This window comes from Fukomys damarensis, unplaced genomic scaffold, assembly GCF_012274545.1.
Source record: "Fukomys damarensis isolate Sample0158 unplaced genomic scaffold, DMR_v1.0_HiC HiC_scaffold_23, whole genome shotgun sequence".
NCBI lineage: Eukaryota > Metazoa > Chordata > Mammalia > Rodentia > Bathyergidae > Fukomys > Fukomys damarensis.
In genome coordinates this window covers 10,294,240-10,309,950 of record NW_022900935.1, presented here as the reverse complement: position 1 = coordinate 10,309,950, position 15,711 = coordinate 10,294,240, and the positions used below count along the sequence as shown (strand labels likewise).

General features: G+C 52.0%; 1 protein-coding gene across 4 annotated transcripts in view; it reads left to right on the top strand.

The window, feature by feature from the left end:
* Ephb2 (EPH receptor B2) overlaps nucleotides 1-15,711 on the top strand; it is a 112,407-nt gene that overhangs the window by 84,926 nt on the left and 11,770 nt on the right. For 2 of the 4 annotated variants that reach the window (XM_010625997.2, XM_033767293.1), the window contains exons 5-8: nucleotides 1,389-1,513; nucleotides 11,127-11,289; nucleotides 13,183-13,291; nucleotides 14,004-14,071. In XM_010625997.2, coding sequence (XP_010624299.1) covers nucleotides 1,389-1,513; nucleotides 11,127-11,289; nucleotides 13,183-13,291; nucleotides 14,004-14,071 — 465 coding nt within the window. The remainder of the gene's footprint in view (nucleotides 1-1,388; nucleotides 1,514-11,126; nucleotides 11,290-13,182; nucleotides 13,292-14,003; nucleotides 14,072-15,711) is intronic. The other 2 variants (XM_019207744.1, XM_010625998.2) reach the window with 2 other exon arrangements.

The following is a 15,711-nucleotide window of genomic DNA, read 5'->3' as shown; positions in this document are numbered from 1 at the left end:
TGGATGGATGGATGGATGGATGGATGGATGAGTGGATGGATGGGTGGATGGATGAGTGGATGGATGGATGGGTGGATGGGTGGATGGGTGGGTGGATGGGTGGATGGATGGATGGATGGATGGGTGGATGGGTGGGTGGATGGGTGGATGCGTGGATGGGTGGATGGGTGGGTGGTTGAGTGGAGGGATAGAGATTTTATTGAGGTGAAATTCACATAACACACATTTAGCCATTTCATCATACAATTCAGGGACATTTAGTATATTCATAGCATTCTGCAATCACTACTCCTATACAGTTTCAAAATGTATTTATCATCTTCCCCCCAAAAACAATCCCATGCCCACCACTCCCCATCCTTCTCTCTCCTCAGTCCCTGGCAACTGCTAATCTGCCTTCTGTCCTACAGATTTCTCTCTTCTGAGTATTCTATATAAATAAAATCACACTATCTTCCATCTTCAGTGTGTCTTTCACTTAGTTTATGTTTAAGGTTCATCTATGTTGTAGCACGAATCCATGCTTCATTCCTTTTCTTTTCTTTTTCCTCCAGTACTGGGGATTAAACCCAGGATCTTCACACGGAGCTACACTCCCAGGTTTACTTTTATTTTGAGACAGGTTTCACTAAGTTGTTAAATCACTCAGGCTGGACTCCAACTTACAGTCTCCCTGCTTGAGCCTCCAAGGGCACTGGGTCCCAGACAGGTGCCATCACACCCGGCTGCCTTATTCCCTTCTATGGCCTCGCTCGCCTCCGTTCTGAGTGTTTATCCACTCACCTTCAGCGATTGTAAATAATGCTGCTGTAAGCCTCCGTGTGCACATAGCTGTTTGAGTACAGGTCTGCGGGATTCTCTTAGGGGTTAAAGTGCTGAAATAAACGCATATTTATTTGGGGGTCAGTTTTATTCACTGCTGTGTTCCCTGGCATAGTAGGCATCCAGTGAGGGGGTAAATGGATCCCTCACTTCCTCTAACCTCCAAGGAGCCCTCTGCTTCCCTGTCTCAGATCCCTTGCACCACATCCAGGGTCTGAGTTGTCCCCGGCCCCAGGAGCCTGGACTCTCCCAATGGAAGGCATCTAATCCTGTCCACTGGGGGCCAGGCCCAGGCAAAGGGTCCAGTGCATCTCGGAGGGATGGCTAAGGTCATCAGTGTCTGTACTCCAAAGATGCCCCGGGAGAGCACAGCAGCAGTGCCATGTCCCTGCCTAAGCCCCTCTGTCCATCCGCTCACTCAGCTGGCTGTGTGGCCTTGCCAGATGCCTTCCCCTTTCTGGTCCCACAGCTCCCCGTCTGTTTGGGCACCTCTGAGGTTGGACTGGAACTTGCACCTCCACATGCCTGCCCCGACTCTGACCTCTGACCTCTGGCCTCTTTTTCAGCGCCATCAGCCGTATCCATCATGCATCAGGTGAGCCGCACGGTGGACAGCATCACCCTGTCATGGTCCCAGCCAGACCAGCCTAACGGCGTGATCCTGGACTATGAGCTGCAGTACTATGAGAAGGTATTTGTGCCGTGCTGGTCCCCCAGGCCCCTCCTCACAGCCAGGCCTGCCACTTGCCAGATGAGGCACCGTAGTGTGGCAAAACAAGCACTGGGCTCAGTCAGGCTGCCTGGCTGTCTCTCCAGCTCCTCTCCTCCCCAGCTGTGAAGCCTCTGGCAGGTGCCCTGACCCCTCTGAGCCTCACTTTCCGGTCATGGGGATCCAGCTGCCCATGAGTGACTTACAGCCCTCAAAGCCCTCACTCCACCAGGATCTTTTTTTGTCTGACATCAGCGGGCTTGTGGTTTCCAAAAAGGTGTGTGTGTGTTAGCTTTTCGTGGCCGTGACAAAATACCGGAGAAAACAACTTAAAAGAGGAAGGGCTCAGGGTTTTTCAGGGTCAGTCCATGGTCGGAGGAGGAAGAGAAAAGGGAAGGGGAGAGAGGTAAGTCCTTCAAAGCCACGCCCCAGCAACCCACTTCCTCCAACCAGGCCCCACCTGCTAACATAACTTCGGCTCTGAGCTCCTCCTTGGATGAGGTCAGTGCCTCTGTGGTCCTCACTCCCTTCTGAGCACCGCTGCATTGAGGATCCAGTCCTTGGCATGGGAGACTCTGGGGGACTTGGGGTCCACACCCCAGCAGTGCTCCATGACGCTGTGACCAACCCCTCACCAGTTCCCTGTTCCTCACAAACCCACAGGTCACAGTTACTCCTGTGTGGTGAGGACCGGAGCTTTCACCCAGCTGTCCTGAGTGCCACACACCTGGGAGTCCCAGTGGGACAGGAGATTTCTCTTGGAGCTTCTTTTAATGAAACAGTAAAATAAGATCTCACAATAAAATAATAAGAGAATAACAATAGTTAATACACTGTATGTTATCTTCAAGGTGGTTACTCAGAATATAAGACATCAACAAAAAATTCTCCCTTACAAAGAAGACACAGGTATTAGAACAAAACTTTCTTTTCAATGATCAAGAGAAGCTAGTAGTATAAATGAAACCAGTTAGCATACATATTAAAATATTCTGAAACAACAGAATAGGTAAATTGGGGAACCATCTGAACCTCTCCCCACTTCTCATTTGTGTACCATTTTACTCCTCATTTGCAAATATGCTTTGAGTTTCTCATATAAGAGAAACCATGTTATATTTAATATTGCGTGCCTCACTTATGTCACTTAACAGTATGTTCTCAAATTGCACTCATTCACCTATAGAATACTCAAGTTTATCTTTTTTGGGGGGGTCCCGGGGATCGAACTCGGGTCCTTGCGCTTACAAGGCAGGCTGCAGAACCACTGAGCTAAATCCCTGAACCAAGTTTATCTTTCTTTATGGCAGAGTAGTACTCCACTGTGTATACATACCACATTTTCCTTACCCACTCATCTGTGGATGAAAACACATACGCTGTTTCCAAGACCTAGCTGTTAAAAATTGTGCTGCTATAAACGTGGTACGCATGTATCCCTGTAATATGATGATTTTAATACTTCGGGGGAGATTCTCAGAGGATGGATAGATGGGTCACATGGAATTTTACTTTTAGTTTTCTGAGGAGTCTCCACACTGATTTCCATGGAGGCTGTACAAGTTTACGTTCCCACCAATAATGCAGTAGAGTTACTTTCCCCCACATCTTCACTACCATTTGTTATTATTAGATTTTTTTTTTTATGACAGCCGTTCTTCCTGGGATAAAATGATACTCAAAGTAGTTTTGTTTTGTTTGCTTGTTTGTTTGCTTGCTTGCTTGCTATCTTTGTGATACCAGGGATCAAACTCAGGACCTTGCACTTATGAGGCAGGCGTGGTGCCACTGAGCTCAATCCCTGGCCCTACTCAGAGTAGTTTTAATTTGCATTTCTCTAATGGCAATTTTTTTTCCCATGTATTTATTGATCATTTGTACTTTTCCTGAGAAGTGCCCATTTTAGTTGCCCATTTTTTTTGATTGGGTCTTTTATTTGCGGAAGTCTAATTATTTTGAGTTATTTACATAGTCTACCTATCAATCCTCTGAGAAATAGTGAGCAAAAGAAATTTTCCCATTCTGTAGGTTGTTTCTTCACTCTGTTGGTTATTTCTTTTGCTCAGCAGCTTTTTAATTTGATGTGATCTCATTCGTTGGTCTCAGTACTATTTCTTCTGCCGTTGAAGTTTTGTTGAGAAAATCCTTGCCTATGCCTGTCTCTTCAAGACCTTCACCTGTTCCATCTTCCAGCAGATTAAGTGTTTCTGCTTCAATGTTTAGGTCTTTGATCCATTTTTATTTTAATTTAGACATGATGAGATTTATGGGTCTAGACTCAATCTTCTGCATATAGATATCCAGTTTTCCCAGAGCCATTTATTAAAGACATTATCATTCCTCCAGTGTATATTTTTAGCCCCTTTGTCAAAGATCAAATAGCTGTAGGGCCAGGATTTAGCTCTGTGGTTCTGCTGCCTGCCCTGCAAGCATAAGGTCCTGAGTTCGAACTCTGGTACCCCCCCAAAAAAAAGATCAAATATCTATATGTGCCTGGGGTTATTTCTGTTTTTTCTGTTCTGTTCCACTGACCCATGTGCTCTTTGGTGTGCTGGTACCATGCCGTTTTAACCACCATACCTTTACAGTATGACTTCAAGTCTAGAATTATGATGCCACCTACTTTGCTTTGCTTTGCTTTGTTTTTTTTGTTGTTGTTGTTGTTGTTTTTTTGTTTTTTTACCAGGGATCGAACTTAGGACCTTGCACTTGAGAGGCAGGCAGTGGAACCTCTGAGCTAAATCCCAGGCCCCTACTTTGCTTTTCTTACCCAGAATTGCTTTTGCTATTCTGGGTCTCTTCTGTTTCCATGTGAATTTTAAGACTGTTTCCTCTACATCTATGAGATATGCCATTGGTATTTTGACTGGGATCGCATTAAATCTGTGTTGGAAGTATAGTCATTTTGATTATATTGGTTCTGCTTATCCAGAAACAAGGAATATCTTTCCATTTTCTTATGTCTTCCCGATTTCCTTTTTCAGAGTAATATAATTTTTGTTGTAGAGGTCTTTCATTTCCTAGGTTAATTCCTAAGTTTTTAATTTTTTGATGCTATTGTGAATGCTGCTGTTTTCCTAATTTCTTTTTCAGTGAGTTCGTTATTGTTGTATAAGAACACTATTGATTTTTGTGTGTTTATTTTTTATCCTGCTACATTGCTGAGTTTGATTATTAATTCTAGGAGTCTTTTGGTGGAGGTCTTTGTTTTGTTTCGTTTTGTTTTGTTTTTGGGCTCTTGTAAGTAGAGGGTCCTGTCATCTGCAGATACTGATGCTCTGACTTCTTCCTTTCCTGTACATATCCCTTTTATTGCTTTCTCTTGCCTTATTCCTCTGGCCAGTGTTGAGCAGGAGTGGTGTGACACTTCTTGGAGCTTTTAGATCCCACCCTCATTCCCCCGTGGACCCAAGGTTGGAAGCCACTGGCAGAGGACTAGGAGTCAAACCCTAGTTCCTTCCTTAACCAGTTGTGTGACCTTCTTCTTCTGAGCCTCAGCGCCCCGGTGTCCAGTGTGGATGCTGCCACCTCTCTCGTTCTCTCGCGTGTGAACAAGAGTGGCAGGCTCATTGCCTGGCACGGCCCCTGGCCCTTGACAAAGACCAGTTACTTCCCTCCTTATGCCCCCACTCTGCCTCCTGCAGGAGACAAGGAAAAGGACTACGGAAGGCCAGGGAAAGAGGGACCAGGAAGTTAAAGCTAAGGAATGAGGCATTGCTAGTTCACTTCCAGCCCAACTGTCAGCTCCTCCAGGCTGCGCACCTTGCTAGGTGCTCTCTGTCTCTGCAGTCTCTGCAGTCTCTGCTGTGTCCCAGCACCTGGCACACAGCAGGCGCTCAAGAGTAGTCTGCTGAGTGTCCTGAGGGCCGAGGTGGGGAGGATGCGGGGAGAAGCTGCCCCAAGTGCCTCCAGCCCCTGTATCATCCAGGATTTCTGCCCCCTCCAGCTTAGGGACTCAGAATTTAAAAAAAAACAGAAAAACCTAATTAAGAAGCCTTGCGATTAAATGAAACTGAAAGTGTTTGTCCCTAAAGACAGGAGCGGAAATGAGGGATCCCAGCGCGGGTCCTGCCTGCGACCCATTTCCATTTCCTACTGCGCGGGGCGGGCAGGCCTGGGGCGCTGGTGGAGGTGTGAACTAGAGTGGGCTCTGCCCCACTTTCTGCTGAGGCCCACACAGCCCCAGGCCCCAGCCCGGGTGGCAGGACCAGGGGACTGTGCCAGCCAAGGCGACCACCTGCTCACACCCCTCCAGCCCACCGCGCACACTGGGCATCTCATCCTTGTGGTCTCATTTACCCCCAGGACAGTGCCCACTGGACGGCAGGGGAATCTGAGACACAGACAAATGTGTAACTTGCCCAAGAGCACCCAGGGGCTGAGAAGCACAGCAAGGATTTGGGCCAGGACTCACTGTCTTTGCCTGGTGCTTCTCCCTCCCAGTCTCTCACGCGGGTGATCTGGGATGGTCAGCGAGGGAGAGACGGGAACAGTGCCCCTCCTTGGAGAACATCAGGCACAAACGGCACAGGAGGGGCAGGGCTGGGGCCACGGCAGCCCAAGGCCCTCTGTGTTAAGACAGGGCCCTGCTCCAGCCGGCCTCTCCCACCAGGGCCTGGGCATAGAGAAGCACTGGGTATCTCGACAGTGGGCCATCTGGCTTTTGCTGTAGCAACTGTGGGCCAGCCCTGATGGTGGGTGCCAGGGACACTGAGGGTAACCAGATGGCCCAGAGGTTCAGGGACTTCCCAGTCCAGGGAAAAGAAGACTGTGCCTCTAAGGGCTATGAGAAGGATCTAACCCTAGCCACAGAAGCCAGCAAATGGAGGGACCCAGAAGGGGTACATAGTTGTGGCACAAAGGAGGGGAAACTAGCATTGGTGACATGTGAGCCACACCTTGAAAGATTATTTGTGTGAGCCACTGAGCTCCCAGACAGACTCAGGGTGAGATCAGTCACGCCAGGCAGCAGGCGCAGTATGCACAAAGGCCCTGGGGTAGCAATGTGCAGCTTCACTTGGAAAACAGAGAAGGCCACTGTGGCAGAAGCAATATGAGCAAGAAGGAGATCGGCAGGGGGGCAGGTTGGAGAGGGAGGCAGGGCCAGTTTGCATCCAGGCCTTGGGAGTCTGGTTTCAATTTAAAGTATGATGGGAATGTTCTGGAATGATGTGATCTGACTTAGATTGCGCTAGAGATTCCTGTAGCTTACTGTGTGGAGAACAGACTGCAGAGGGGACCTGCACGGGACTCTCATGGAATACCAAGTAAGAAATGACGGTGACACGAACCACAGAGGTTGGGGGCAGAGGTGGTGAGAAGTGACACACACAGGCACCGTTCTGAAGCTCAGGGGCCCACGGACACATGCAGGATGACTCGGGGGAGGGTGCCTGACGCTGGGACAAGTGATTAGCAGATGTAAGCGTGGCGCTTGCTGGGGCAGGGCCTCTAGGCAGCCAGGAGTGTGTGCAGGGGCACAGTGGAAGCCGGGGGTGGAGCCCAGGAGGACACCTGCCCAGTGAGAGACAGAGGGCTGACCAGGAGCGGGAACAGACCAGTCGCAGTTTCTGTCCCACCTGTCTCATCTGCCGCCTCTCGCTTCTGGGATCCCGTGGCCCTCAAGGACAACGGCCAGGCTAGAAGCGGCAGGATTTCTTCCTGACAAGTTTATAGCCAGCTTTTGCCAACACTTGGGGTCCTCCTGGTGCCTGCACTTGGCTCCTTCCATGACACCCTGTCTCTCTACCTCTCCTTCCTCCCCCAAAGGGCTCTTGTGCTCCAGGCTCTGCATCTGGCCCTTCCCTGACTCCTCTGGGATTCCCCAGCCTTCCCAGAGCCTGGAGCTGACAACCCCTTTGCAGGAAGATGCTGGATGCCGGTGATGAGTGGCACTAGGCTCAGGGCGGATCCAGGCAGGCCGCTTCCCTCGGTCCCTGCTTCCCGGGGAGGTGGCCTCCGTTGGCAGCTGCCCTGAAGCACTCCGGTCCATTGTCCCCTTGGCTCCGCCGGAGCTCGGGAAGCTGTCTGCAGTGCACAGGCCCTTGGAGGCTACATGGATGTCAGCGTTTATCCAACAGAAGTTTTCCTGGGCGGCCACAAGGGAAGGATGCTCCAGACAGGAGAGGAGAGGGTGGGGGCAAACTGTGGAAGTCCAGGCTGCACTCAGGTTGTGCCCAGCGGGCCTGTTCACTCGTTCACTTTTAATTCCTTCATTCTTCAGTGAAGGCTGGTGAGGGCTTAGTCCATGACAGTGTTGATGGCAGCGATGACTGGAAAGCTGGCATTAATAAGGCCTCTGCATGCTATGAGGACTCGTCTACGATCCATATTCTCCTCTAAATCTCCTGCCCACCCGGGCCACGTCCAGCACTGTTACCCCACGTTAGAGAGGAGGCAGGGGCGCTAAGACACACACAGCACTGCCTCACTGGCCCTAAGTCTCCAGGTAAGGACTCAAAGGAAGCACTCGTGGATCTCAGACTGAATCTCTTCCCATCGCCCCTGGTGTTTAATCACTGTTCAGATAGACAGACTCCAGAGAGGAGAGACAGAAGGGAGCTGATGTTGCTAAGCATCCCCGGGGTGCCGGGCGCACCTGATCAAATTTTATACTCACAACAGCCCTGAGGGGTTGCCATTTATTGCTCCATTTTCTGGAACGGAAACCAGAGGCTCAGAAAGTGAAGGATCCTTCCCACAAACACAATGCTGTGAAGAGAAAGAGCTGCTATTTCATGGTCCTGTGCCAAGGCTTTAGAGATGGAACTGCTCAGTTTGGCTCCTTGTTCTCCTGAGACATCTATGACACCAGCACTTACCTCTTGTCTCCCTCTCACACACACATCATCAGGAGTTTATAATCTCCGACATTCCTGTGGGCACCCACCCGATCTGCTCCTTTGGATTCGTCCCTAGATCAGAGATCCCTGTTGGACACTGGCGCCTAGTGGTCAAATCTGGTACTGCACCCAGGATCTTAGGGTTTTGTTTTTTTGTTTTACTAGTTTGTCGTTCATTATTCATTATGTCAATGCTTAGCAAGCACCTACAGTGTGCTGGTCCTAGGGGTCTGGAGATGAGCGATGTGGCCCCAGAGCTCACGGGACCCACATCTTGAGAAGATGGATACATGTACAAGAACAATCGATTATTGAAGAAAAGGTAGTGGCATCTGTGACGTCCCCCCAGCAGCGGGTGGCACCTGCACTGAGTCTTGAACGATGATCTCTGGAATTACCAGACAGAAGAGGAAAGGGTGTTTCAGACCGGAGCAACCCACTTGCAAAAGCTCAGCATGTCCCAGGAAGACAGGGACACAGAGCTGGGGGCTAGCTCCGTGGTACAGCACTTGCCTAGCATGTGTGAGCCCCCCCTGGTTTGATCCAAAAATAAAAATAAAATACAGAAGACAAGATTAAATTTGAATTTTAAAAACTAATTATACTATGTCCCAAATAGTTCATGGGCCATACTGAACACTAAGAAAAGTACTGCTTATCTGAAATCCAAATTTAACAGTGCAACCTGTCTTGGGGTGTGTTACATCTGGCAGCCCTGTTGGAAGGAGGAAGTAGTTGGGGGCACCCAGAGGCTAGAGGACACTGGGGATGTGGCAGGAGAGACTAGCAAAGAGTGGTCATGAAGGGCCTGGTGGAGGAGTCGGCCTCACCCTGTGGGTGCTAGAGGACTGTCTTTGTAGAGCCTGTGTTTGGTATAGAACAAAGCACACACCGCCACGAGTTTACAGCTGAGAGGGCAAGATGGCCCCGGGGCCAGGGCAAGAGGAGGTGACAGGAGTGCCCTTCTTCCTATGGTGTTCACAAAACGCGCTCTGGGGTCCAGAGGAGGGGAAGGTCAGGGGAGTCACAGCCAAGGAGGCTTCCCGTGGGCGGGGCTGGTGCTCTAGCTCAGGAAACAACTTCCTGTCTGTTTCCACCCCCCAGGAGGCGCTTCCGCTCCCCCCTGGCATGGGTACAGAAGGAGACACGTTCCGGGCTTCATATCCCAAGCTCCTTCTCACCTCCTTCCCCGTGCACCTGCTGCCCCTCCTTCCCAGAATGCCCCGGGTGGCTCCTCTGCGTTCTGTAAGGGTCCACTCTCGTGCGCCCGCTCTCCAGGGAGCCTGCCCTGATGTGCATGGTAGCCCCCACCCCCTGCCCTGATGTGCATGGTAGCCCCCACCCAGATCAGCTCCCTCCCCCCCCCACTTCACAGGGCTTACCCTACCGATGTGATCACTTCACACTCACTGATTCATTCTATCCTCTAACCCATACGTTGACGTAGCTATTACTATTATTACTATCACTATTATTCCCATTTATAGATGAAGAAAATGAAACACAGCGAAGTTAAGGAATTTGCTGCAGGTCACAGAGTTTATAAGCAATAACGTTAGGATTTGAACCCAGGAAACCTGGTTCCCCCTTGTGATCCTTACACACAATAATGTCATAATAATATTGTCCACACTCATTTTCACTGTTTCCAAGGGTCTCGAGGGCTCTGTGCACTCAGTAATGTACACGTGTACCATGAGGTGTGTGTTTTTCTGAATAAGGGTTTGTAGATTTTCAGCAGCTTCTCAAACAGGTTCATAACATTCAAAGGATTAGAATCCCTATATTGTTTGCTTTTCTGGACTAATAAAGCCAGAGTTTGCTTATGCCTTAGCCCTCTGTGGGACCCTAGCACTTAGCCCGGGCCCAACGTTGAAAAGATACTTGGAGAAGGTTTGCCGAGTGGCTGGCAGATGCGTGAGCACGCATCTCCCGCATCCAGCCCAACCCCATCTGTGTCCCACTGCACGGGTGGATCTGTGCCCTGCCACAGACCCCTTGGGTTACCCCTGGCACTGTGCAGGAGGCCAGAATTGGTGTTCCCATCTCGTAAAGGAGGGAGCATTAGGATCTGGGTACCCTAGGCATGGACATGAGAGATGGCTCCAGACAGAGCCTGGACTGAGTCCCAAAGCAGACTGATATGTGTGAGCTAAAGCATCATTTCCCCCTTTTGAACCTTAGTTCTCACCTTGCCCAAGTGTGCTGAGCCTGGAAAGGGACCTTTCCACTTAATCCAGGTGCAGAAGTGATGCTGGGAGCCTCTCCCACTGACTCCAAAGACTCAGAGCCTAGTCCTTGGGTCTGTACACATTTGCACTAGTCAGCTGTTGCTGCGATTGTGCCACAAAACATTCCCCCCAAACCCAATGGCACACAAAGGGTTGTTTCTTCCTTCTACATTTGTCTAGGGGTTAGCCAGAGTGCCTCGTTTCAGCCTAGGAATTGGGTCAAAGCAAGCCTATGGGAAATTTGTGATGTGTCCACTAGCATGGTGTCCACTAGACTATTCTAATGGCCAAAGAAGGCCATGTGGCCAAGCCCAGCATTCTTGGGGCAGAGAAAAACTGCTTTCTCTGTGGGAAGCACTGGAAGTCACCTGGCAATAGGGCATGGCTGTAAATCAGCTAAGAGGTGGGTGTGGAGAATGGGTGTTTACTCCCCGGCCAGTCTGCCCAGATGTAACGGCGATGGGCAGGGCCGGGCCCACTCCGGGCCACACCCTCACTAACTGTCTTCTCTGTTCCCGGCAGGAGCTCAGTGAGTACAACGCCACAGCCATAAAAAGCCCCACCAACACGGTCACTGTGCAGGGCCTCAAAGCCGGCGCCATCTATGTCTTCCAGGTGCGGGCACGCACCGTGGCAGGCTACGGGCGCTACAGCGGCAAGATGTATTTCCAGACCATGACAGAAGGTGAGCCGGTTCCGGGGTGCCAGAGGAGGGCACACCCTCCACACACAGAACCAACTCAGAGCCCTGTTCCTAGGGAGCCATTGTGCAGGTCAGAGGGGTGCCCCTCTTCTGGATGTCAAGAACTCAGCCCTAACTTGCAGAGCCACATTGAGCAATCACTTCCGTCCTCTCCTCCAGATACTTTTCATCTATAAAATGAAAACACTGTATTCCATGGAAGAGCATAGATGGATTATATCTACACTCAACTCCAGTGACTTACAATAGGATTGAGAATTCTGAAGTCACATCAAAGTTCAGGAGGAAGTGCTGGGATAGATCAGTAATGTCTGCCCCAGGCATGGAATAAGATGTCTCAGACTGTGTGCTCTGCACGTTTTCCAATCTGGGACTACGTGATCTCTGAGCACAGTACCTACTTAATAATCTTCGAGGAGCAGCAGAAATTAAAGAGTGTGAACTCTGAAACCAGATAGATGGGGATTCCCAGAATGATTCAGCTCTGTGTGGACTATCTTACCTCTACGAATCCCCTTCCTTTATGACCCTCAGTTTTCTCATCCATAAAAGGGGGTGAGAGCAACTATGTCATTATTGTCATCATCAAACAAATGCAATGATGAGGAACCTAGCACAGAGTTGTTTTTAGGTTCCACATATAGTTAGCACTCACCAAATAGTAGTTATGGTCATTGTTGCTGCGGGTCTGGGAGCCCTGTCACCACACAGCAGAGCTCCAGAGCCCTTTCACCTACGACCAGACCCAAGCACCCTTTCGCAGCACCTGCTCAGCCACTGGACACGGGTGTTGGCCTCAGTTTCGCTGAACATCGCAGAGGCTCCTAGACCCCTCAGTTCTTGTCTTCCATAAAGCTCCTCCTTGTCTCCCCGCCTCTTCTTGCACCTGCCTCTCCATCACCCCCTTTGTGCGATCACCTGTTTTCACCTTTCTAAGCCCTTCTCCATGTTGGATGAGTTCACTGACTGGGGACAGGGACACTGTCCCAAGTTCTTTTATTAATTCAGCGCATGTGTGCTGGGGCCCTGGCATCTGCCAGGCTGTGTGTGGACACTCTCTGATCTTAGGGAGCAGAGAAGAGGCGGTAACAGTAAGACCTGGAACAGTGACAGGGCTGATGGCACGGAGAATGTGCTGAGTGCTGCCCAAGAGCCAGGCCAAGCTAAGCACGCCCTATACACTCTCATTCACACCCCTGGCTTTGTTTTGGGTGGCACAGACGTGCTGGTTTTAGCCCCTTCCCATGTGACGTCAGGCGAGCCGTGACCTCTGCAAAGTGGGGCAGAGGTGGGAAGGACACCGTAGCACTGTTCTGAGAATTGAACCAGACCCATCACGTGTGTGGCCCAGTGACTGACAGGTGAAGCGGTCGATGACAGTGGTGGCTAACACTCCCTGCATGCTTGCCGTGTGCCGAGTGTTGTTCGAGGAGCCTTGCACACAGTCCTAGGAGATGGGAGCAATCATTTTCCCCACTTTAGAGACAAGGCAGTGAGGCACAGAGAAGTAACTGCAGGGTCACACAGACAGCAGGTGGCACTGCTGGGATCCACACACAAGGCGTCTGGCCCCACGGTCTGCGCTCTGACTGCCCTCCATCTTTATAAGCTGTGATTACTGCTGATTGCCACACAACACGGGTATGGGTAGGACAGTGCCCATTTTACAGATGAGAAACTGAGGGTTGGAGCAGCTCATGAACTAGTCCCTGGCTACTTGTGAGTACACGATGCCTTGTTCTCCACACGTACGTGGGACAGGTGCCCTATCAGAAGCAGGAACGGGGCTTGGGGTTGCAGGAGACCCAGCAGCATGGTGGGGCAGCATCGGCCCCCAGCACCAGGCTGAGATGCCTCGCTGTGCTTTCTCCGCAGCTGAGTACCAGACCAGCATCCAGGAGAAGCTGCCTCTCATCATCGGCTCCTCAGCCGCGGGCCTGGTCTTCCTCATTGCCGTGGTTGTCATAGCCATCGTGTGTAACAGGTGGGTGTCCCCAGCCCATCCCAGCTGGCCGTCTCCAGCCAGCCAGCCGTTCCCGAGTCACCTAGTGGGCGGAGGAGCCTGCCCTGGGCGGGGGAATTACTGCTCAGGTCCGGGTGCCCTCCCTTCGGTGAGGCACAGGCCTTGGCAGGTCCACTGGGCAAAGGGTTGTTGCACTGAGACCCCAGGGCTTCACACCAAGGAGCATCTCAGAACCGTGGGCGCAGTGACTGCAGGATGCCAGGGGCCATGGGGTGAGGAGTACAGGTCGCCCCACTTTCTGCATGAGTTAGGACCCCTGGCTGAAACACTGGAAAGATGGGGCAACTCAGCCAGGACAGGCCTGGGGAGACAGCACCTCAGACGGCCAGCACGGCAGTAGTGGGCACAATGCAGGGACTGTCTCCCTCCGTAAAGGGTCCCAGACCCACCGTGAAGTCGGATGGATGAAAGCCGCCGGAGCGGGAAGATGACTTTGCTCCCTGAAAGGGGCTTGGCTGGAGAGCAGACGGGAGGACTGCACCTGCACTCCAGACGGGAGAGGCGGGGAGGGACGTGAGGCCGTGAGGGTGAGGCTGCTGCCAAGAGACAGGCAGAGAGCCCTCTCGAAGAGGGGTGGCTTCGAGGGCCTGTCCACCTTCTCCCTGTCACTTCCTGTGGCTCCCAGCGCCCCGGGGTGCCTGCAGGTGGCTCCAGTCCTTTGCTTTTGTTCCAGAAGACGGGGGTTTGAGCGTGCCGATTCGGAGTACACAGACAAGCTGCAGCACTACACCAGTGGCCACAGTACGTAACTCCCAGCCCAGCCGCACCCTGGCCCACCCCTGTTCGTCCCCAGGGATCCCAGCCCAGCCTTCTTTTACCTCCTCCTTCTGTACTGCAGCAGATGAGCTCTCAGGCTGTTCCCTGGGATGCCAAGGTCATGCTCACCTCTCTGCCCAGAGCATGCAGCACCCTCCTGTCTCCTGTGCAGCTCCTATTCCTCTCGGGCGGCCACGTACAGGAGCTGCTCAGAGCAGGGTTTAGTCCTTATCCGATGTGCATAGCCCCTCTGAACAGGCTACAGAGGGTGCTGTTTCCTGGTCTCCTGGAGACCTGAAATTTGGCCTGACGTTCGCCACTGCCCCTGGGCACCAGCAGCATCCCATGCAAAGCAGGCACTGGACACACAGCTGCAGACTAAGTGCATGGAATGGGTGAATACGAAGATGGGAATCCAGGCTCTGGCCCAGGAAGGGAGACAGGCAGCAACATCCCTTGTTCCCTTTATTGCCCTCACTCTGAGGCTCCAGCTGCCCTGTCCTTCCTGCCCATTGATCCCTCTGGTGGATGCTTCCCCTCACCGTCCCTCCCTGCATCAGGCAAGAGCTGAGTGGGCAGGTGCCCCCTCCACAGAGGTGAGAAGGGCAGACGGGCTGGGGTGCAGGCCAGAGAGGAAAGCAGAGAGTAGATTCCTTTCTCCATTTGACCCTGGCAGAACCAATAATTAGGAAGTAGGGAGTGTGGGGGTCAAGGGTAAAGCTCAGTGCTTATTTCAGTTCATTCAGCAAACAGGAATTCCAGATGGGTCCCGTGTAGGTTCTCAAACTGTGCTCAGTGGAGTACCCTAGGCTCCTCCCACGGCTGCCTCCTGGCAAGGGGGACCCTCGTCAGATCCTTGTTCCATCACACACCAGCAGTGAGTCTCCTTGGTGTGCTGGACAGTGCCCCAGATGCCGGGGATACCAAGGCAACAAACTAAACATCCCAGCCTCTGCAGAACTGGTGCTCTAGTGGGAGGGGCAGTGCCACAAGTGCCCATTGCACTGGTATAAGAGAAAAGTGCTCTAGGAGATGGCAGAGTAGAACAGGGTAACGGGTGGAGAGCTGTGATAGCCAGGGCAAGCTGCCTTCCTTAAATAGGGGAGTGGAGGTCGACCTCGTCCAGGGGGTTTTACCTGAGCAAAGATACAAAAGAGCTGGGGAGGTGAGTTGCTTGGAGGTGTCTGAGGGGAGAGCATTTCCAAGCGGAGGGAGGAGACAGCACAAAGGCCTTGAGGCTGGAGCTTGCCTGGCAGGTTTCAGGGAGAGCGAAGAGGCAGTGTGACCGGAGCAGAGCGAGGGTGGGGATGGCATTTGGGAGGAGCCACCACAGGCAGATTCTCGTCAGCCATGGCGGAGAGTGAACTGGGGAGCCACAGCAGGTCCTGCGCAGAGGAGCGATATGCTCTGAGTCACAGTCCTGAGGACTGCTCCAGCTGCTGTGTGGAGAGTGGAGCAAAGCAGGGAGACCAGTGGGGTGGCCGCTGGCTGGAATGACCCAGGCAGATACAGTGGATGCAGCCAGTGGCCGTGGTGGGAAGTGGTTGGATTCTGGACTCATTTTTGCCACTAGATTTGCTGTGGCACTGAACACGGGACGTGCAAGAAACAGCAGAGTCAAAGAG